Source organism: Talpa occidentalis, unplaced genomic scaffold, assembly GCF_014898055.3.
Source record: "Talpa occidentalis isolate TD23 unplaced genomic scaffold, MPIMG_talOcc4v2.1 talOcc4.10, whole genome shotgun sequence".
Taxonomy (NCBI): domain Eukaryota; kingdom Metazoa; phylum Chordata; class Mammalia; order Eulipotyphla; family Talpidae; genus Talpa; species Talpa occidentalis.
The window spans coordinates 99,758,296-99,779,922 of NW_023600993.1; the positions used below are offsets into that span (position 1 = coordinate 99,758,296).

Consider the following 21,627-nt stretch of genomic DNA (forward strand, 5'->3'; position numbering starts at 1 on the left):
ACGAGACCTGCTCTCTTAGCAACTTTCAGCTATGCAGGGCGGTGTTGTTAACTAGAGTCACCGTGCTGGGTATGACGTCCTGCGACTTATTTATTTGGGAAGTCAATACCTTTGGACCCCCATTCACCAATCCCCCACCCCCTGCCTCTGGCAAGCACCTGGTTCTGCGTATCTATCTCTGAGCTGGGTGTTCAGCTTTTGTTTTTGTCAATTCCACATATAACTGAAAGACTGTTTTTTGGTTTGTTTGTTTGTTTGTTTTAAAGATTTGTTTATTTTTACATAAGAACCAGGGTACAGGCCAGATGTGCGGGAGGGTGAGAGGATTCACCAGAGACAGAGTGGGGAGCAGAACAGGCAGGCTGACGAAATCCACTGCTGAGGGGAGCAGCGGGCGAGGCAGGAGAGGTCTGCTGCGCCACGTGGGTTCTCGCCAGCCGGCCAGGATCGAACCCGCACTGCAGAGGCTGCGGACAGCTTCACAGCGTGGCGCTCAACCACCTGTGCCACCAGGGAGGCCCTGAAAGACTGGTTTTATGTGATTGAAATACACCTCTCATTTTTTTTAAGTCTCTGGAGCCAAGTCTCTGTTACTGTCCACCAAGGAGAGTTTCAAAATAATTTATCTTCCTGCCTAGTTCCCTGTGTCAGTGGAAAAGGAGCCATGGGCTTGGAGGGTCCTTGTGTTTGAAGAAAAAGGGCAGGGAAGAAGCCTGTTTCTCTGTGGCAAGGCCCGTCTGACTTCATGGTCACTCCTTGACCCCTGCAGGTGTCTGTGTCAGCATCCCCCAGGCTGGTTCCCCACCCCCCCACCCCCTGCCCCACCAACCTGCCACCCTGGATAAAAGCTGAAGAACTGAGGGTTAATGATGACCTGGAGCTAATTCACAACCTGGTCCTGTTCCCTTACACTTCCAAGAAGCCAGGGCCCACTGGCTGGTGGAGGATGTGGTTTCTGGTGCCAGACTGTCTTGTTTAAACTCTGGTGCCACCATTTAGTAGCTGTGTGATGTCAGGCAGCTCTCTTTACCTCTCTGACCCTCAGTTTTTTGTCTATAAGGCGGGGATGATGGATAATAAGACACCTGCTCCCTAAGCGGTTAGAAAGCCTCCCATCTGCCAGGGGCCCAGCAGGAGGGTTTTATGAATGGGCTGTTACAAAAGTGTGGGTGGGGTCTGCTGAGCCTGTGACAGCTCAGAGCTAGTAAGAGGGGATGTTGCTGCCACTAGGTGGTAACAGGGGGGCATTCCCACCCCTTCACAGGTACACTAGAGAGCTTCACCCTAGGCCTGAGTGGGCAAAGAAGGAGGAGGTGGCCTCAGCTACAGAGAAGGAGCCCTATGCAATGGCTGCTTGGCAGGAGCCGTGACCTTCACTTAGGGGATGCAGGAGGCCAGGGTGACCCAACAGGGGAGCGGAGGGGAAAAACACTGGACCTAATCACTCCTCTCTCCCTCTTCCCTCCAGTGTCTCTCATCAGTCAATCAGAAGCCAGAGGGCAGGAGAGCTTTGACACCATGTACAGCAGGCATTGCAGCATAGAGAAGGCTTGCTCCCTGCCTCTGTGGCTTCGAACTTCTGGAACACACCTCTAGAGGGAACAAAGTTGCCCTCTCCCTACCTTTCCCCTCTTCCCACTGCCAGGAAGGATGGTGGGCATAATGGCAGGAGCTAGGGCAGCCCCTGTAGACCGCCGTCTGGAAAAGGGCATTCAGGGTAGCAAGGCACGAGGTAGCAAGAGTCTGATGCCAGACAGCGTGGAGCCACCAAGGCCAACCAGACGCTAAGCCCCGGCCAGTTCCACGGGAGAGGATGAAGCATGTATCTCGTTCAAGTCAGTTATTTTGGTTTTTATTACCAGGGGAACTGATATCTTGACAAGACTTAAACTGGGTATTTACTCAGATGTGGGGGGAACTTGGGACTGAGATTTTTTAAAACAAGTAATCATGGTGTGAAAGTTACAGACTGCTCAGAAATACTCTTAAGGAATCTGTTCTCCAAGGAGATTCAGCATAACTCAGTAGGGAGCAATATTTGGAGGGGAAAAAAAATTAAAAACTTAACACCCCAAACATCTCTGGGATTGAGATGTGCCCTAGGCCGGGTTCACGTGCCAGCATCGCAACCACTCTAGGCTTAGGTGGGAGCAAGTGAGAGCTTGCCTTCCAGAAAGCTACCAGGCAAAGCCTAACGTGAACTCAGACTAGACCACTTTGAACCACGCGTTTGTCCCTGAACCAATTATTGTGATCTCAACATGTCAGCTGCTCTGGTCGGTGCCATCGCAAGCTCTTTGTCAGTTGGAGTGTCATGGGAAGCTCCTAGAAGAAAGAACTTCTGAAGAGAGAACTTCCGGAAGGGGGCTCCCCAAAGGCAATGCAGGGTATGTGGCTCAGAAGAGAATGTAATGCTGGAGGAGGAACCCGAGTCAGCCAATGGCCTTCATACTCGCCAGTACGAAAAGACAGAACTTTTAGAAAATAGCATCCAGTATCGGGGCTGCTGTGGGGTTCCCACTTTGCCAGACTTCTTTTCGGCAAATGAAAGTGCTGAGCCAGATCAGGGCTTCCTTGCCAGCGCTCAACATGGTGACTGTCTCCAGAAGTAATTAAATAAACACAGAAACAAGAGATGCCCCCCCTGGTTGGACACTCAAGGAACATTTTCGAAGGTACCAACAGAGAATCCTTTGTGTTCCAGGAACTTTCCGTGAAATACAACAAAGGAGTTCATGTGTCATAAAGGGGGTGATTCAGTACCAAAGGGTGGGGGACGGGGGTGGGGGGAGGTTTGTTAATCCCATGGGCAGAGGAGGGCCTTCCTTCCAGCAACTGGGGGTCACCCACTTCTGCTGCCCGGTGTTAATACAGGGGAGCTGTTTCACTCAGGAACAGCATGTTCTTTGGGGGCACTTTAAAGCCAGGCAATTAACTCTAATTGATATCTTCCTTTGGAAATCCCCGATAACAGATCTTGTGTCTTAGTTTGGGTTTCCCCAGAGCAGACCGAGAGGCAAAGATTGAAGGACAGATGGAAGGTCAAGGCAAAAGAGAAGCAGAAATGAGCCAGGGGAAGGGAGACAACCCCAATGAAGCAAGTTATCAAGACCGCAGGCAGCTGGAGTTTCATCTCACCAGGTGTAAGCATTACCCTCCGGAGGGGCCTGGGAGTTGGGGTGCTGATACACCCTCCCCTCCATGCATCAGTCGAGCAGATGAAGTTGTAAAACCTGAGGGGCAAATACAGCAATTGGCGCTCCCTCCTGCAACTCCCGTCTTTGGGAGGCGACCCCAGGGAGGACGAGGGCTGGGAAGCAAGATCGGAGAGAAGGCTTCAGTAAAGTTTGTGTCCCTGAGCTGTTTGCCTTTCCCAGCATCTGGGGCTCAGCCACGGAGCCAGGCCTCGGGTCACCACTTTCGGGCACTTCCCTTTGAACCTGCTGTGGGTGCACCATGCACTCCCTTCCCTGGGAGGCTGGAAGCCTTGGGCATCCATACAATTGCCCTGAGAGCTGCAGGCTCAACAGGGCACTCACACTGGACAGGCAACTCAAGAGGAGGGAAAGGGAAGAAAGGACAAAACCAAGATTTACAAAGTGTGGGGCTCTTGACATTCATAACACATCTCCTCACATTGTTTACACGCCCCATTTTGCAGTTAAGAAAACTGGGGTTCAGCGAGGGAATGTGACTTGCTCTTACAGGGCAGTTAAGTGGCAGTGTTGCAATTGCAGCTCTGGTTTCTCCTACAAGGCCAAAGTCAATGTCCTCCCTCCCTCCGTCTCTCTCTCACACACTTAATTTCCCCTGATTTAGAGAGTTATCAACACAGAAAGCAAGAGAAACCTTCCTGTGTCCTCAGCTTTATTTTTTTTAAGCATTTATTTTTTTAAAGATTTATTTATTTATGCATTCAAGAGCTGGGGTACAGGCCAGAGATGTGGGGGTTGAGAGGATTTCACCAGAGACAGAGCAGGGAACAGAACAGGCAGGTTTACCGAAGTACACTGCTGAGTGGAGCAGCGGGCGAGACAGGAGAGGTCTGCTACATCATGTGGGCCGCCCTCAGGCTGGTGGGGATCGAACACGTGCTGCAGAGGCCGCAGATTGCTTCATAGTGCGGTGCTTAACCCCCTGAGCCACCAGGGAGGCCCCTGTCCTCAGCTTTCAAAGACGAAAGACAGTTTCATTTACTCTTTGATTCATTCGACACATTTGTGAAGCACCTGTTTCTGCAATACATAGAGAACAAGGCAGACCAAACCCTAGCACCTTGGGGTTTATATGACTGCAGGGACATTACTGAATACACAGAAGGGAATCACGAATATTAGAGGAGAAGTAAAAGGCCGAAGGGAAGGCAGCCCATGCAGGACCTGGACTTGACCACTGCTGGGTCGTACGGCCCTCCGCCTCCACATACTGACGTTTGGTGCTGTTACAAGGAATGCCTGGTGCATTGGGTAATGTCTCACCTTGCAAACTGTCGACTAAACAGGGCACATTTTGCTATAGGTATGTGTCTTTGTTAAAAAAAAAAAAAAATATATATATATATATATATATATATATATATATATATATTCCAGAAGATACTATGGGACCATAATTGCACATTTGAGGGTGGGTCAGAATCAAGCTGCCTGAGAATTCTGAAGCAAATGGTGAGGCCCTGGTTGTTGGGGCCGGGGGCAGAGGGAGTCTCTGCCACAAGGCATGAGATTCCAGGACCATTTGGACAGCACTTTCTTAAGCAGCTAGGAGAATTGATGGAAAAGCAGAATTTGGTGTTGATGCAATGAATGACTGTTTTCCATAAAATAGTAATAATAAGAGGGATTGTTTCAAACAGGCAAACGTGAAAGCATTCTGGGGGATACCACTAGGCCTCACCCCCAATCTTAGTGAGTCTAGCTCCTAGATAGATCAACCTTGTGGGAAGAGGGGACTACTCAGCAGAGTAGAAAGGAATCCTGGTTGCTAGAATCTTGGCCAGCTTCAGATTATGTCTTGACTCTTTTGCAGAGGCTTTGAAGCTCTTCTTTAACTGTGTTGTTAAGACTGCGTCTCAAAAGCAGGAGATTGACATAGCAGTTAAGACCTAGCAACTTGTCAACAGTATCTGGCTCCTCCCGGTCCCTAAGTGAATTGGTATTTCATCTTTTGAAATGAGACACTTGGTGCCAATACCAATAAAGACTTGAGGAGGGGGTGACCCTTTGCAATTTGAAAACAGAAATTTTCATCTATTGACTGGTGGGGACTTCCACAGAAGTCACAACATTAACAGGGAAACAAATGATTATAAAAAAAATTGCAGCATGACAGAGGCATAGCATAGACCCATGTCTGCGGGTTTACACCAGTCCAAATAAATCCTAAACTACTGGTATTAGTAGGCACCACCATAAATGGCAGGGCCAGTCATGTTCCTGGCTCTGTGGCCTGAGAAAGCCCCTTCACCCCTCTGGGTGCCAGCTTCCTCATTTCTAAAACGGAGATGGTAAGAGTACCTGCTTCATAGGGTTGTTGGGAGAATTAAATGAGATGCTGTGTGCAAAATGCTCAGTAAGGTCAAGTGTGAATTTCCTCCCTGTGCTATAACATGATCACAAACTCACAAACATGATCACAAACTAGTCACGCTGCCATTTTTTTTTTTTTTTTGTGGAACCCTCGCCAGCGGCCAGGGAACGAACCGGCGCTGCAGAGGCTGCGGGCAGCCTCGTAGCCCAGCGCTCAACTGCTGTGCCACCAGGGGAGGCCCACGCTGCCATTTTTTTTATAATCATTTCTTTCTCTGTTAACATTGTGACTTCTGTGGAAGTCCCCACCAGTCAATAGATGAAAATTTCTGTTTTAAAAGCAACACAAATGTGTTGTCTTACCGTTCCGGGCTTCAAAAGTCCAATGGTGGAGCTAAAATTTGGGCCTTGGCAGAGTTTCATTCCTTCTGAGGCTCTAGGGGAGAATCTGCTTCCAGGGGCTTCTAGAAGCCAGCTGGATATCTTGGTTTACGGCACGTCCTGCATCTTCCAAGCCAGCACCTGGCATCTTCCAATCTTTCTCTCTGGCTTGGCTTCCTTCCTCACCTCCCCTTCTCAGACTCTGGCCCTCGCGTTCCCTTTTATCAGGATCATCATGACTCTATTGGGCCCACCGGATAATCCAGGATAATCTCCCCATCTCAAGAGCCTTAACCTAATCATGTCTCCAGAGTCCTTTTTGTCCCATAAAATAACCTACCTTACAAGTTCAAGGGATTAGCGCATAAACATCTCTGGGGAAACCATCTACTGCAAGTGGCTATTAATAGCATTATTAGTATAGGTTGCTAGTTACAAAAAACTGTGGCAATTTAGAATAATGATGATGACATACGGTGAAGGGCAAAAAGACAAGAGGATGAGAAGAATACACCCCAGGAAGCGACCAGTGATCGAGTGGTCATGACGGGTGAAATCCATGACACTAGGGGTGGTGTTTCCTTTCTCCATTCTCCATGGCACTTTTATATTTCTTTTATAATAAGCATATTTTAATTAAAATATTAGTAAATATGAAAGTAGAAATATCTTAACTAGGGATGCATAGTGTATGTTGTCCTGGCTATCAATTGCTGCATGACAAATGACCCCAAAATTTAGTGGCCTAAAAACAACAAATTTATCACCATCATTCACCATTCTGTGGGTTGACTGGACTCAGCTGAGAGGTTCTTACTTGGTGTCTCTCATGTGGTTTCAGGTAGGTGGCCACTGGGGCTGGCGCCATCTTGACTTGAACTGGACGTCTAAGATGGCTTCTCAGCACTCTCCCTGGGGAGTGGCTGGATTTCTTTCATGGAGGCGCAGAGCTACATGAGGTGGGAAGCCCAGAACTCCCCCAGCCTCACTTCTACCATGTTCCAAAATACCACGAGGTCAAGATCATTCCAGATTCCAGGCTCAGGAAGAATAGACCTCAGACCTCAAGGAGGAGAGCCACACAGGTACACAGAAGGATGGCGGCCGCCATTTTTTAGGTCAAACTAATGTATATCTCTGTCTTCCTCTACCCAGTCCTTCCCTCCCCCATATCATTCTGGGATGTCTCCTTTCCTTTGAGGGAGTATCATTGAAGAAACTTGTCATGGTTTTGTGGATTTTCAGTCAGGACATGAAACTTGACCCCTCCAAAAGCATCAAAAGTTTAAGTTTCTTGGAGAAGAGGAGGTGGGCTTTTTCCCCTTTCATTTCTTTTGTTTGTTTTACAGCCCTTCCTACTTCCTGTGGGGGAACTACTGGTCACCTCTGGAGCCTTGCTTGCTACTATCCTATGAGTGGGTAAGCCAAGGAAACCCTCTCTGAAATTTGAATCTCTAACAGTGTGATAAAAAGGAATTCAAAGAAAGAGTTTGCAGTGGACAATGTAGGTGTCTGTCCACCAGTTATTCAATGTAGGTGTCTGTCCACCAGGTGCAGGGAGGACCTGATTAATCTAAACCAAGACAGCAACCTTTGTACTGTTGACATTTTGGAAGAGGTCATTTTCAATAGTATATGAGGGGGGAAGAGCTACCCTCATTGTAGGGTAATTAGCTGCATCCCTGACTTCTACTCACAATGCCACTAACACTCTTCTAGGTGTGATACACCAAAATGCCTCCCACACTGCCAGATGTCCTTTGGGATCCAAAGTCACCTCTGTGTGACTTTCTTGCTGGTGATTGGTTCAGGGGTGAGTGGGTACAAACCAACTTGGTCAATGAGCTACCAGGATAGACTTCCGGGGAGTGTCTGGCAGCAAGGATTTCCTACTCTTAGGAGGGAACCAGGGGAAGCCACTTTCTCTTTCTCCCCTACTAGAGTTCATAGTCTGATGACTATTGGCAGCCGCAGACGGAACCAGCTTTCAGGTGAAACCAAAGTATGGGAAAATTCGAGGGAAGCAAGACAGAACCTGGGGTCTCAATCACATTCTTGAACCTCAAAATCACCCAACCTTGGAATTGCTCTACCCACCAGTTTCTTTACTGCTTAAGCTAGTTTCGGTTGAGTTTTCTGTTACTTGCAGCAAAACATCCCAAGCGACACATCAAGACTAAAGAAAACACTGGCCAGTTCATACAACACATGAGTCCCTGGGGAACCTCGGTTTGTGTGCAGTTAAATACCCTACAGTGAGGTTGCTACAGTGCAAAGGTTGCTAAGTCTTGTTTTAGACTAATCAGGTCCTCCCTGCACCTGGAGTAGGATAACTGGTGGACAGGCACCTACAGTGTCCACTGCAAACTCTTAGAATCCAGTTTCTAATTCTTTTTAAACTTGCTTCTGGAGATTTCTCTCTCCATTTCTATAAATTGCCCTGCACCCTTGTCACAAATTCCTCTTCCTATTGGTCAGAGTCAACTACATGATTTACAGTGAGAGAATTCTGTTACTCCAGTTGACTAATTTCAGCAAAAAAGCCCAAACATTCCCAACAACCATATCCCCAACCATGGGGTTACCTGAGGACCTGTTGTTATGGCTGACTCACCTGGGATTCCCCAAATGCTGCTTCTAAGACCCGTAAGACAGACTGGGCCCCGTCTGAACAGGCTGATGGAAAAATCAACACAAACATTCCCAGACGCTCTGAAGGCACCACCATACCATGGGGGTGTGCCAAGGACATCCCGGGGGGATGACCCTACGCACCCCAAGGAGCACTAGCTCCTGTAGGAGATGAGAATTAGATAAAAGGGTGAGAAGAAGAACAGGATTCCCTGGCTCCACTGCCAACTTGCTCAGTGACCCGGAAGGAGTTGCTTTTCCCTCTAAACCTCAGTTGCCTCATCTGTCCAATGAAGATCATCCTATTAACTTCTCAGGCTTGATGTGTGCCTTACCCGAGAGGACACATGTCTAACCAGTTTTGCGATCTGTTCCTACTTGTTGAAGCGTAATGATGAAATCATCTTATTTTTATAATAGTTACTACCAAATATTCTTGTTGAAACCTCCTTTCTCCCTGTGGGTACTAATGAAAATCACAGAGTAGTGGTAGTATGAGTCCCGAGGCAGCAGGAGACATACCAGCTGGCTCCCCACCACTCCCGTAGGTCCTCAGCACCTGCCCTGTACCGCCTCACAGAACCAGGACCGAGGAGGTAGGTGCCAACATTGTCCTGCACACACAGAAACAGAAACAAGAAGTAAGTCGTTTGCCCAAAACCCTGCAGCTTCTAAGGGGGGGGGGGCTTCCTCTACTGACCTCTGTGGTCCCTAACTCCTCAGGTTCCTGTCGGCTCTTAAAACTCAGAACTTCTCAAATTAAAATGTCGGTATCCCCAGGGGAGACGGCCACACCCAATGCAGACACGCCTTGGTCACCGAGTCCCTGGCACCGCAGGAAGCAGGCGTGAGTGTGCACTGGGCGTGCCTACCGGGCAAGGATAGATCCAGGGCGTGAGACGTCAGGGCAGGGCAGAAGGGGGAGGGGGTGTCCTCGAGGAGGGGCGTAACTAGAAGGGGTACAAAGTGGCTTTCTCGGGGGCTGCTAGATTCCAGGTGCCAGTTTATCAGCACGTTCAGTTTGTGGCAATGTTTTAAGTGGTACTCGTAGGTCTATTTACCATATAATATTTGTTATGTCATAGTATATGTTATAGGATTATATTATAATAAAGTTGTGTTGGGAAAAATATTCTCTCTCATTTAATTCTGAAGCCTCCCCCTTTTCATCTCCCAAGCAGGCTCCATGTGTGACTCTAGGGCCTTGGAGCTGTGTTGGGGGTTGGAGTGGAAGTGGGTGCCATTCCCTGAAATGGCTTCACGGCCAGTCCTGGACAGAGGTGGCTGACCCCCAACTGATACGTGACCTCTAAACTTAGACTGAACGACTCAGAAGGCCCTAACATCACTCATTGTATATGTTAAGTGCCCAGCGTGGCACAAGGCAGGTGTAACAGGGGCCTCTAGGTGGAAATCCAATATTCTTGACATCATGGGCTCTAGAAGTTGGGGTGCACTGCTGTTTTAAAGATGCCACAAGTTAAGGATCATAGAAGACACTTCTATTTGGAGACTTTTAGTGAGGTGAAAGGAAAAGGCAACTGCTGTCTTTGGCTGAGTTCCTCGCAAGCCTGCTGGGAGACAAGGATTTGAATGAAGAAGCTTGCTGGACAGGAGAGCTGGTGGGGCACCAGCCCAGCGCTGGGGAGAGATGAGGCCGGGGAGGGAAAGGCAGTTTGCCACCATGGCAACCTATCGGGGACCTCTGGGATCCTGTGAAGAACAGGCCTGTGATTCTTCCTACCTGAGGGGCAAGGAGGTGAGCTATGTATCCAGAAACTTCCATTTGTCATTGGTTGAGGGCTGCTTCTGAAGGTCAGGCCAGATGCCAAGGTGAGCTGAGCCCACTCTCATGGCCAGGGAGCTGAGGGACTATGGGCAAGCGAGCCCCTACCCCTAGACTTCTTATTCTGTGGGGGAAATTCTGGTCTGTTTAGGCATCAATTTAGAGCTTAGACTGAAGCTCAATGGCGGAAGCAACAGTTCAGAACGAGAGACAGGAGATAAGCAGAGCTTGAGGAAAATACATTCAGATTTCTCAGAAAGTCATGTGGAGGAGAAGGGACTCATTTTCCAGAGGCTTCACCAGACGGGTTTGCTCCCGGGAGAGTGACGGCCTCTGAAGGCTGAAGAACTTGGAAACATTTCAGTGTGATGGAGGGAGGAAGAGACACGGAGACAGCAATAGGTGTTGTTTTGTAGAGACGACAACTAAGAGGAGAGAGACATGGTGAGAGACAGACAGACAGAACTAAAAGCAGGAAAGGGACCAGGGTGAGGGGGAGACAGAGATAAAGCTGAAGAGACCGAGAGGTGAAATAAATGTGAAAATACGCGGACCAAAATGCCATGGGCGACCACTGGGCACGGTGAGACGGAAAAGCCCACATTGTCTATTTCACGTGTACATGTCAAGATTTCTTCATGAAATGCATATGCTTTTGTGATTAGAAAATGAATTAAGACAAATAAAAATGTCCCACCCAATGCCAGAACTTACAGTTCTGAGTAAAGAGAACACCCTCTTGGAATTACATCTATTTCCGTGTTTCTTGAAATGATTTTAAAGCAAACACAGTTTTCTTCTCTCCCTCCTTCCTTCCTTTTTGGAGAAAGCCTGGAAAAGCCAGCTCAGAACTGAATTGGAGCTGAAGATGACAGTGGGTGGATTAAAGGTAATTTAAGGAGAGAATTAGAAGCTTCTTTGGAATTAAGAATTGGATTAACTTCTTCCTGGCTCTATGTTTGCAAGAGCTGTCTTGTCCTAGAGTGATGCAGCAGGGCAGAGTGGGGAGGGAAATTGACTTTGTCTAGGGAGGTGGTAAAATTGGGTTGAGATGATTCATTATTTCATACATTCATTCAACAAGCATGCAGGAAGCACCTCCTGCCGCCTAGGGCCCGAGCCACCCTGGCGATACACCGAGATGAACAGTCCGAACCCATGAGCTCCTCGCTGGCTGAGAGAGGTGCAGGGGGGCTAATAAGACAGACCAATGCAGGAGGATCGGCCCATGCCAAAATGAGGTCTGCACGCTGGCAGAAGTTCTGCTTTCGCCCCACCCAGATGCAGCTCTTGCTCCTCAAATAAAGAAGTATGGAGTGACAAGGGAGATTCTTCTTTGGAAGGACAGGGTGGCAACACGTTGACAAAGGTAGTTTCCAAAAGATCTTGACTTCCAAAATGATCGGGATGCGGCAGAAGGAATGCATCGAAACTCCAGACTGCTGGTGCATCGGTTAGTGAGCATGCCCTTGGCTGCAGGTAACAAAACACCAACCCATAGTGGGTACAACAACAAAAATGTTAATCTTTTACAAAGAGGTAAGCCCAGAGCTGGGGGGGGGGGGTTCCAGGGACAGCTCAATAACCCCCTGGTGCCACAGACCCAGATGCTTTCTCTCTCGCCGACTGGCCAGTGAGGAACAGCTCATTTCCTGCCACCATTTCTCTCGCAGCGGGAGAAATCTTTCCCAGAAGCTCCTGAGCAGACTTGGCCTCCCTCCCCAAGAGTTTCTGCCTCAGAAGGGAACTAACATTCCCTGGGCACTGTTTAAAACCCCTACAGTCCCCAAAATTTCCAGCTTCCCCTTTAATATCTAACGAACAGTAGGAGCTCATGAGTCTAAGAAGAGCAACTTTTATCAGGTTCTTTCTGCAAGGTATTACTCAGAATCTCTGGGGGATATTCACGTGTCCCATGGACCAGACTTGTGGTTGCTTGGCAACCTTACTAAGCCACCTTTTTCAGAACTCTACTGCCTTGTCCGCCATCTTAACCACCTACCCCAGGTGACTGCTCCTGTCTCCACACCATCTTGACCTGGAGCTGGTATCCAGCCCTCTTTCTTAACAGCCCCCCCAATGGGTTGGGGTTAACTGAGACAAAGATTCACTTACTGTAATTGAGACCTCCATTAACAGTGGCTTAAACAAAGTTTCTAGTGTATTCCACCCTGGTGTCAGCACCGAGGTGGTTTGCCATGCATACAGGCTAGGCACCAGCCCTTTGTATGTCTCTTTCATCCCTTCTTCACATGGTCTGTGTGTGATGGGTCAGGGGATGACTGGGCAGTTCCATGGGGTCAGCGTTCTATGGCTCCTTCTGGCACGTTCTCTTCCATCCATCCCTGGTCTGTTGCCCTTGCCTGCACAGTTCAGGTTGGAGCCTACCATGTCCACATTGCAAGAAGCAAGATAAAAGGAACAGAATCTTATTAAAGTCCTGTGAAGAGCAGGTAAGAATTATAATATGGAAGAGAGACATGCAAAATGAGACCGTTAGGAAGTAACATCTAGAGCCCCCGCATCTACATAGAGCTTCCCCTTCCGCCATTTTGACTCTCCTTTCTCTCCCAGCCGCCACTGCCATGTTGTGGGGGCCAGTCTAATGGCCAGAGATGGGCTTCCTGATCCTTTCTCTCTGGCATTTGGCCCCCCCACTTCCATACTTACCCCAGATATGGACAATGGGAATCTCCAGTTCCTGCAGAGGAAAGCTCCCTCCCATCTGGTTCCCCATGGCCTAGGTTAAGCCAGCAAGAGAGCTGTAAGCACCTCCCAAAGTTTGGGAGCCCACGGGGTCTCCCCAGCACAAGGGTGGATGGGTGGGTAGGTGGGAGGGATGAAGACAGGCCAGCTCCTCCCTCTCTGCAAGCAGGTCTCCTGTGGAAGACCATTTCTATCTTCCCGGGCAAAACTACTGGAGCAAATGCTTGATCAGAAAAACAGATCTCTGCCAAGAAGCCAAGGAACTCGTCTATCGAAATGTAAGTTTAGAAGTTAATTCCTTTTCCCTAAAAGGCTTCAGTCAGGCTACACCCACTCAACTTAGAGACCTTACAGCAAGGCTACTGTGTGATCATGGATAAGTTATATAAGCACTCTAGGCCTGTATCCTCACCTGAAATAAGGTTAATGTATCCTCACCTGTGAAATGAGGTTAATGACAGACCCTCTAGCAGAGCCCTCGGGAAATCTCTAGAGAGAGGATGGCAGTCAGGTGCTGGCTTAGCATGGCCCGCAGTTAATGCCCGACACGTGTAGCTATTGTAATTACTATTACTAAACAATAGTAAACAACTCAAGGTGAGGAATCTGTATCTGGAAGTGTCACCATTTTAGGACTTCCCCCAAGAGCAGGGGGTTCCTTCCAGAATAAAAGGGAAGACCGTTTGCATCTGCAAAGGCAGAAATAGCATATAACCCCTTCAAGAATCTGAAAATCTAAACTGCACCTCCAGGAGTGGCTATATAATTTGCTAGTGGGCCCCCTTGTTCCAAAATTATTAAGAACGTCAAGACAGCAAGACTGGGTTATGAAAGCAGTGCGGGACCCGGTGATGGCACAGGCCACACACGCCCACGACGCTGGCCCTGCTTACCTCCAGCCGCGGGACAAGTAATCGAGATGGAAAATAGCAGGTTGCAACAGATACCATGAAAACATCTGTGGACAGATCGCAGTCAGCTCTTTTACTCGGCAGCCCACACAATCGTAATATTACTGAGTCCTTGTTGCGAACTAGAGACAACATCTCATCCACCCATCCCACCCTTGCCTTCTGGAAAAGATGGAAAACCAAGAATCGGAGAGGGTAAGGGACCGGTCCATATCAGTCACCTTCCAGAACCTGTGCTCACCCGTTGCCAAGAGTGTCCTCCCATGACCTCCCTCTAAACTGGAGGGAGGGTAGTTGCAGTGGCTTCTGGAAACCCTCCCAGACAACTCATTTGTGCAAAGCAAGGGGCCAGGTCTAGTTTCCATCCTTGGGTCTAACTTCCCCCCTTGTACCTTCCCCTACCTTCTGACCCTCATTTCTCAGAACCCACGTGATTCCCCTAGTTCCCCTGAGAACTTCTCCCCCCTGGCCCCACCGCCACCCCGCCCCAGGGCAGTCACCCTTACAAGGACAGGCAGCACAGGACTACATTTATGTGTTTGTTTTACTCTTAATGACCTGGAGTAGAACTGAAAATCTTTTCTGGGGGTGAAGGGGTAGAGGAGTCTTCCTGAGAGTGAGAAGAGCCCAGTGAGGATGTGAAGGGGGAGCTGCGGGGTGCAACCTTCCCGTCAACTGAGACAGTGCAGCGCTCACACAGAGAGAGTTCCAGGCTGAGAGCAGCAGCTACAGCTCAACTGGCTTCAAACCCGAGCTCCACCTGGTCTTTAGCCCGACCTTTCTGTGCCTCCCTTCAAATGGGGATAATCATAGTATAGTCTTCACAGGGTTGTTGTCAGCGGTCATCATCATTATCTCCTCATCACTGTGATTGTTTAGAGTTTGTGGGAGTTCTTGGAGAGGATCATGGCTGAATGTACAGCTGCTGAAACCAGACTGCCCGTTTCTAAATCCCACTTCACCACTAATAGCTGTGTGACTTGGGTGTAGGAGATGACCTCTCTGGGCCTCGTTTCCCATGGACAGAGAGATTGACTTAGAGAGGGACCAATGAGATTTAAGGCCAGGACTTGTGCTGGGACCACCAGGGAAAAGAAGCATTCCTCCGTTGTGCTGCTGAGCTGGCAGAATAGGAACCAGGAATTGCTGGCGCCATCTTGCTTACCCCGGGAGGAAAGCCTGCCTGAGAGTGAAGTTAACACAGGGGAAGCAGATAAAGGAACTGGAGAGAGGAGAGCCATGGTGACTTTGTTTGAGCCCCTGAATGCAGCTATGCCTGCAGCAAGCCACCTTTGGACATCCCAGTTTCATGAGCCAGCAAATTCCCCATTTCGTGAAGGCCACTTTCAGTTGGGTTTTTCTCATTGGAAAACATCTAGGAGGTTAAGCAACTTGCCCACAGCCTGAGTGCTGTAAGTAGCCGACTCAGAACTTGGAAGCTGCTAGTTGCCTGTGCCCATTGCTCCGTTCTCTAGGCTGACATTTGAGGGTGCCCATTGATTCACCTCTTTCCCTTCTGCAAGATGGGATAACTCTGGGCTGCCAGGGCTGTTGGGAAATATAAAATGCACAACACTGTTGTCTAGTGTTGACTGTACTGGAGGCCAAGGCTCTGTGCAGCTAGGGCTTTGACCTAGCTTTAACTCCATCTCAGGTTTATCTTTGGCTGACCCCAAATCAGTCAGCAAGGCACCCACACTGTTAGGAGGGCATGTGTGACTGAGGGATGGTCACTCCCTTCCTGACTGTATGTCCTCAGTGGTGGGCAGAGGGTGACCCTGAGAACCTTGAACTCTGAATCTATGAGGTAGGAGGAAGCCCTGCCACCTTGGTTTCTGAAATCTTCCAGGGATTCATTCACAGGCTTATTTAGGAATAACCTGTCAGTCAAGGAAGACAGCATTGAACCAAATCGACTTGGTCTTTTTTCTTCATGGAATTTACATTAATGGAGATGGAAGATAAACACATAAATCAAATGCATAACATAATACCACGTGGTGACACTAGGGAGAACATATGTCTGCCCATGGCTAAGAAGGAAAACTGATAGAGTGACAGGCAGACAGCAGGGGTCAGATGGGGCATCTCCAAGTTAGTGACATTTCATCAGACATCCAGTTTGGCCTCACTCTGGATCCCCAGTTCTTAGCACTGTGCTCTCTCCCAGGAAGAAAACCAGGGCTGATTTTACCAGGAAACTTGCTGACAAGGTTAAGAGTCGATGATCCATTGCAGATGTGGCGAACATCCATCCTTCTCCACTGACAACTCTGTAGGACATTTTAAAAAGTTAAATGGGTCATTGATTTCCTCCATTAGCTAAATCCATGAAGGAAAATCCCAAGAAACCATGTGAGACCATCTCCCAGGCAGGCCTGCCGGGAAAAGGTTTTAGCTATCATGACATAGGGCCATTTGTTTATTTTCTAACTAGTCATCACTCAAAAGATTTCCCCATCACCACCATCACGTCTCTGGGGGACACCAGAGCCTGGCTGGTTCTAGGCCAGGCCTCGGCAGAGAACGGGTGGAGTTTTACAGATGAACAAAAGCCGTGTCTCCGCAAGCCCCGGACGTCTCGGGCATTGGGGTCCCTCCTCCCCAACCACATGTCAGATGCCTGGGACACAGACAGGAAGTCGAGGTCCCTACCCTTGTGGACACAACAGTGAGGGGTAGAAGGAGGCAAGCCAACAAATAATGAACGGGGGAATTGTAAGCAGAGATGAGTATCGTGAGACACAAAGCCAGGTTTGTGGTGGAGAGAAAATGGGGCTAGTTAGGTGGTCAGAGCAGTCGTGTCTGCGGAGGTGACAGTGGACGGGAGACCTGGAGGGTGAGAAGAGGTGTGAGAAGAATGGTCCTGGCGGAAAGTCCGCTGGTGCAAAGGCCCTGAGGTGGAAACTAGTGGACTGGATTGGCACAGAGTCCGAGGAGAGAGGGTTGGGAGGTGGGTCTTGCCGGGGTTGGGGCTTACTTGGTTTTCATTCCAGGAAGGTTGGATTTTACAGAGCGGCGCTTCGTGATTCAAATATTGAAAGCTAACTCTGGGTCCTGTGAAGAACAGATGGAAAGGCCATTAGCTGATACTTGAGGTCAGAGATTTTATCAGGGTCAATATTTGGTGACAATATTTCTCCCTCTGACTGTTGGAGGTTGAGTGGGGGTCCCCTAAAGAGCTCTGTTTAACCCCAGTACCTGGAATTTGACCTTACTCAGAAAAAGGGTCTTTGTAGATGTAATAAATTTAAGGGCCTCAAAATGAGCTTTTCTTGGATTCCTTGGGATTGCTAAATCATCCTGGGTGGGGGTAGACCCTAAAAACAATAACAATTGTCCTTATGTGAGAGAACTGGGGGGAAATCAAGCCGATGGAGAAAAGGAAACAGAGAGGAGAAAACTACGGAAAGAAGGAGGCAGAGACTGGAGATATGTTCCCACAAGCCAAGGAGCACCTGACATCCTGGCAGCTGGAAGAGGCAAGGAGGGATTTTCTGGGAGGGCCTTCAAGAGGGAGCACCTTGATGTCAGATTTCTGGCTTCCAGACTGTTCTCAGATAAATTTCCATTATTCTAAGCCACCAGGTTTGCGATAATTTATTACGGCAGCCCTAGGACACTAAAGCCCAGGCTGCTTTAGCCCTCTGAGGCCGCCTCCTCCTCCACCAAGATACTATACATAGTTCTGGCCCCATTCAGAGGCTGCTGGGTCATTGGGTGGCACTCCTTATAGGCAGGAAACTCACTTGGGCTCCAAATGGGCATTTGATTTATTTACTTACTTAGCTCAGCCCAAATACAGGAATATATGGGACTAAGAATGAGCTGGGCCCATTTTGCTTTTCCCCACAGTACAGAGGTCTCAGTTCTGCAGTTCCAGACAAACCAACACTCACATAAATAACAACTTGAAGGGAAGACAGGTATGCAGGCCTGGAAGTCACAGAAAAGGCTAAGGCCCAAATTACAATCCAAGTGTGGGGTGCCCAAACTTTTCACCAGAATGGGCTTTTGTTAATTTCCTCCTCATGGAATACCCAGTTTCTAAAGACATACTTATCAAGCCAATTACATTTATTCCACAAGAATTCATTTGCTATTATTTGAAAGTCTATACGACTATCAACTGATATTTATTGATCTACTCACTGTATTAAGATCACTCATCTGATCTTCACACCATCCCAATGACGTGGCTTATTTTATTATTGTCATTTTACAAAGGAAAATGAGGAAACAGAGGCAGAGAGAGATTAGGAATTTTGCACAAGGCCGCACAGCTACTATCTAATAGAGTCGGAATTTGGATCCAGGCAGCCTGACTCCAGAGGAAGCACTCTTCTGGAGACAGGGTTAGAATCCTGGCCTCTATGCCAACGTGTGATGCTCCTTTGGAAAAGTGATTTTGCCTCTCTCTGCCTCAGTTTCCTCATCAATCAACTGGGAATAATAATAGTACCAAAATTGTAGTACCAAAATTGTACCAAAATTGTACCAAAATAGTACCAAAATTGTAAATGGAATGACAGGCACAGTGCGGGCCACAAGTACTCAAGGAATGAGGTGGGATTCAAGCCATAATACCAGGCCATTGCTTTGGGCAGGCTTGGGGTGGAAATAGAACAGAGATAACTTGGTCCTCTGATGCCATGGTGTTTGCCATCTCTCCAGCAGCCCCCTCGGGTTCACAGTCTCCACAAAGTGTGCCACGGCCAGAGTTGGATGGCTTCATTTTTAGAGTGGGCAGAAAGGTAACGTGGCCAGCCTCCCCCTGTGTCTTTCAAAGATCACAGGTAAAGAATTAACTGTGTTTGCTGGCGAAAATTGCAGATTATGGTACAAAATCCTTGGGAGTTGGGTCCAGAAATTTGCATTGTTCAACGCACGAATGCACCATGGGATTTGTTCTCCACCGAGTCCACTCTGAGCAGGACTTCCATGATACGTTGGGAAATAATGAAATTCATTCTAGACCCCAATTCATTCATTCCTGCAGCGGACGAAACCAGAGACCCCTAAACCTTGCGTTTCCGACAAGGACAGTTACTGTCAGAGGAAAGTGGACCTTCCCAGCAGCCGGGTGCACCAGGAAGTCCTACATTTCAGGAAAAACCGGTGGATACGGCCCAGCGGTGGGAGGCAGAAGAATGGAGCATGCATAGCCCTCCGCACCCCAGCACCCCAGCCTGCAGCCCCGACGCGGGAGCCTGCTGCGGCCGGGGGGTGCATGACTACTTCAAGGTCACCCCGTGACTCAACCCGCCGCGCCGAGGCTTGAACTCGCGATCCCCCCCCCCCCCCGGGGCCTTCGCAAGCCCACGCGCCGTGGGCGGGGCGCCCCGGGTCGCCTAGGTAACGGCGCGCGCCACGCCCAAGGCCGGAGCCCGCGGGGGAGGGAGCGCGCGCAGCCAGACGTCTCGCGGGGCCGAGGCCACTTCCCCCGGCCCCGCCCCGGGCCCCGCCCCGCGGAAGTGCTGGCCGGCGCCCGCGAGCGCTGATTGGCCGCCCGGGCGGGGGCGGGGCCGAGGCCGCTCGGTGCGTACTTCCGGCTGCCGGTTGACATGAAGAAGCAGCGGCGGCCCGGGCGGCGGTAGCGGCGGGATCGAGGCTCGCGCGGGGTCCGGGCGGAGGCGCTCCGCGGCCTAGAGCGGCAGACGGCGCGGCGGGCCGAGGAGGAGGCGCGGCGGCCGCCCTGGCCCGACATGGAGATGGAGAAGGAGTTCGAGCAGATCGACAAGGCCGGGAGCTGGGCGGCCATTTACCAGGTGCGGGAGCGCCGGGGCGCGTCAGGCCCGGCGGCGGCCGCGGGAGCCGCGTCCCCCCGGGCCCCGGCCCGCTCCCCCCCGGCGGCGCCCCCGGGCCCGCCCCCCCGGGCGCCGCTGCCCGAGGACTCGCCCCGCGGCGGCGCAGGCCGGCGCCCGCCCTCTTTGTCCCCGGTGGGCCCGCGGCTGCCCCGGGCCCCGCACCCCCCTGACCCCCACTCGCCCCGGGGGCCGCTCACGCCGGGGGCCGCCGTCTGCGCCCCCGCCGCGGACCCCCGGCGCCCCGACCCCGCCCCCCACCCCCGCCCGGCCACCCTTTGTCCCCCGGGGCTGACGGCTCCCCGCGCCGCCCCCTCTCTCGACGGGACCCCCCGGCCCCGCCGTCTTTGTCTCCCCGGGGAACGGGCCGCTCACCCCCTTCCTCCCCCACCCTACTTCCCCCCCTCGGCGCGCCGCGTCCCGGGGGTGACAGCCCCCGTCCCCTGCCCGTTCATTCATTCAGCGGGTGTCGGGCGGCCTGGCCCCCAGGGCGCTGCGGGGCGCTGGGGTGGCGGCGGGGGGGGGGGTCGGGAGGCCCAGGCCCGCTCCCCGGGGGCTCGTCGTTGGACGGGGGGGTCAGACCTGCGGCAGGTCGTTTCAGACGGCGTCGAGCGCTGAGAGGGAAGCAGGAATCAAAACGGGGGGGGGGGGGGCTGACTGCCCGGAAGGTGGGCTCCCTCCAAGAGGGGGCCCGGGCCGAGCTGTCAGAGCAGAGGCGTTTGCCCAGTGAGCCGAGTGAGGGGCGGGAGCAAGCCCGGGAGTGTCAGGCCCCAGGGCTGTCTGGCCCCCAGGCCTGCACCCCCACTTCGCGGGGGCCAACATAGTGTCTCCTTCCCGGCCGGGAGCGGGGAAGCCTTGAGTTCTGGCCTTCGCTAAACCTGCGTAATTTCCCCCGGAACCATCCGATCCTTTCTGCAAGGCTGAGCTCGTCATTTCTTCTCCCATCTCCTCGTGGGCTAGGCTGCTTCCTAGAGGAGTTCGGAAGGTAGTTTCTCACCTATCTCTGAAATACGACGTTCAAAACACCAAGAGGTCTGCTTTCACCAGCAGCTAAATCCTCTAAAGAAAATATGCGCTCCCTATTAAATGTCATTGCGGGGGTTGTGAGGATTAACCAAAACCACACTCACATGGCCATGCACAGAATAGAGAGATTTTGTTACTTGTGTAAAGGGAGGAGGCAGTTTATTCTGTTTTCAGTTTATAGGCTCAAAAGGCAAATTGTGAGATCCATCAGCTGGTAGTATTAAAATCTATTTTGAGCTCCACTTAAAAAGGAAAAAAGCTTTAAGCAGTTCTTTGGTATGCTTGACTAACAAAAGCCTTTTTTTTTGGCAGGCTTGGTTTCATGTGGATTTACATCAAACTTACTTGACAGGATTCTTTTTCACTTGGATTGTAATGTGTATTGGTTTCTGATAGACTAAAATTTATAACCATTGTAACCAGTATTAGTATGATTGGTCCATACATAAAATGTGTATTCCCTGTCTGGTCTCTCTGAGTTAATTGAATGAATTCCAGCAGTGACTCTGAGAATGTATAGACATGTTTTCTGTATCTAGTTCAATGCTGTAGAGTCTAAAGCTTAAATGAAAAAACCGTTGGGCTGAGTGTTGTAGTGGATTGTGATATACCCTATCACAAGTAGAGGTGGCCTTCAGGAAGCACAGGGTGGAATCCTTTATCCAGAGACTGGCTGAGTTGGCAACAACAACTTCATGTTACAAAAATTCTTGGTTGAATTTGCTTTCAAATACTGTTTTAGGCCAGACTAGCCTGACTTGTCCCCCAGGCATGACTAAAACTGGATTGAGCACGCCACTGGCATGGAGCACGCTGGTCTTCAATTAATTGCCATTATTGCTCTTAAATTTCTC

At 50.2% G+C, this 21,627-nt stretch overlaps 1 protein-coding gene and 2 long non-coding RNA genes across 4 annotated transcripts in view; 2 read left to right on the plus strand and 1 right to left on the minus strand.

The window, feature by feature from the left end:
- The first annotated feature begins 2,792 nt into the window (after positions 1–2,792).
- Positions 2,793–9,219, plus strand: LOC119236475 (uncharacterized). The gene is made up of 4 exons (XR_005123071.2): positions 2,793–3,143; positions 6,751–6,994; positions 7,259–7,328; positions 9,089–9,219. It is a non-coding gene; the product is annotated as an uncharacterized LOC119236475 (long non-coding RNA).
- A 3,979-nt stretch (positions 9,220–13,198) lies between these two features.
- PTPN1 (protein tyrosine phosphatase non-receptor type 1) overlaps positions 13,199–21,627 on the plus strand; it is a 62,313-nt gene continuing 53,884 nt past the window's right edge. Inside the window, exon 1 of one of the 2 annotated variants that reach the window (XM_054698192.1) lies at positions 13,199–13,310. Coding sequence is in view for 1 of the 2 variants with exons in the window: in XM_037500294.2 (XP_037356191.1) it covers positions 19,649–19,711 (63 nt within the window). In the remaining variant the exon portion in view is untranslated. Of the gene's footprint in view, positions 13,311–19,504; positions 19,712–21,627 lie in introns of those variants that run through there. The other variant, XM_037500294.2, reaches the window with a different exon arrangement.
- On the minus strand, positions 15,866–20,348 carry LOC129146335 (uncharacterized). The gene is made up of 3 exons (XR_008552903.1): positions 20,330–20,348; positions 16,924–17,000; positions 15,866–16,216 (listed from the first exon to the last, which is right to left on the minus strand). It is a non-coding gene; the product is annotated as an uncharacterized LOC129146335 (long non-coding RNA).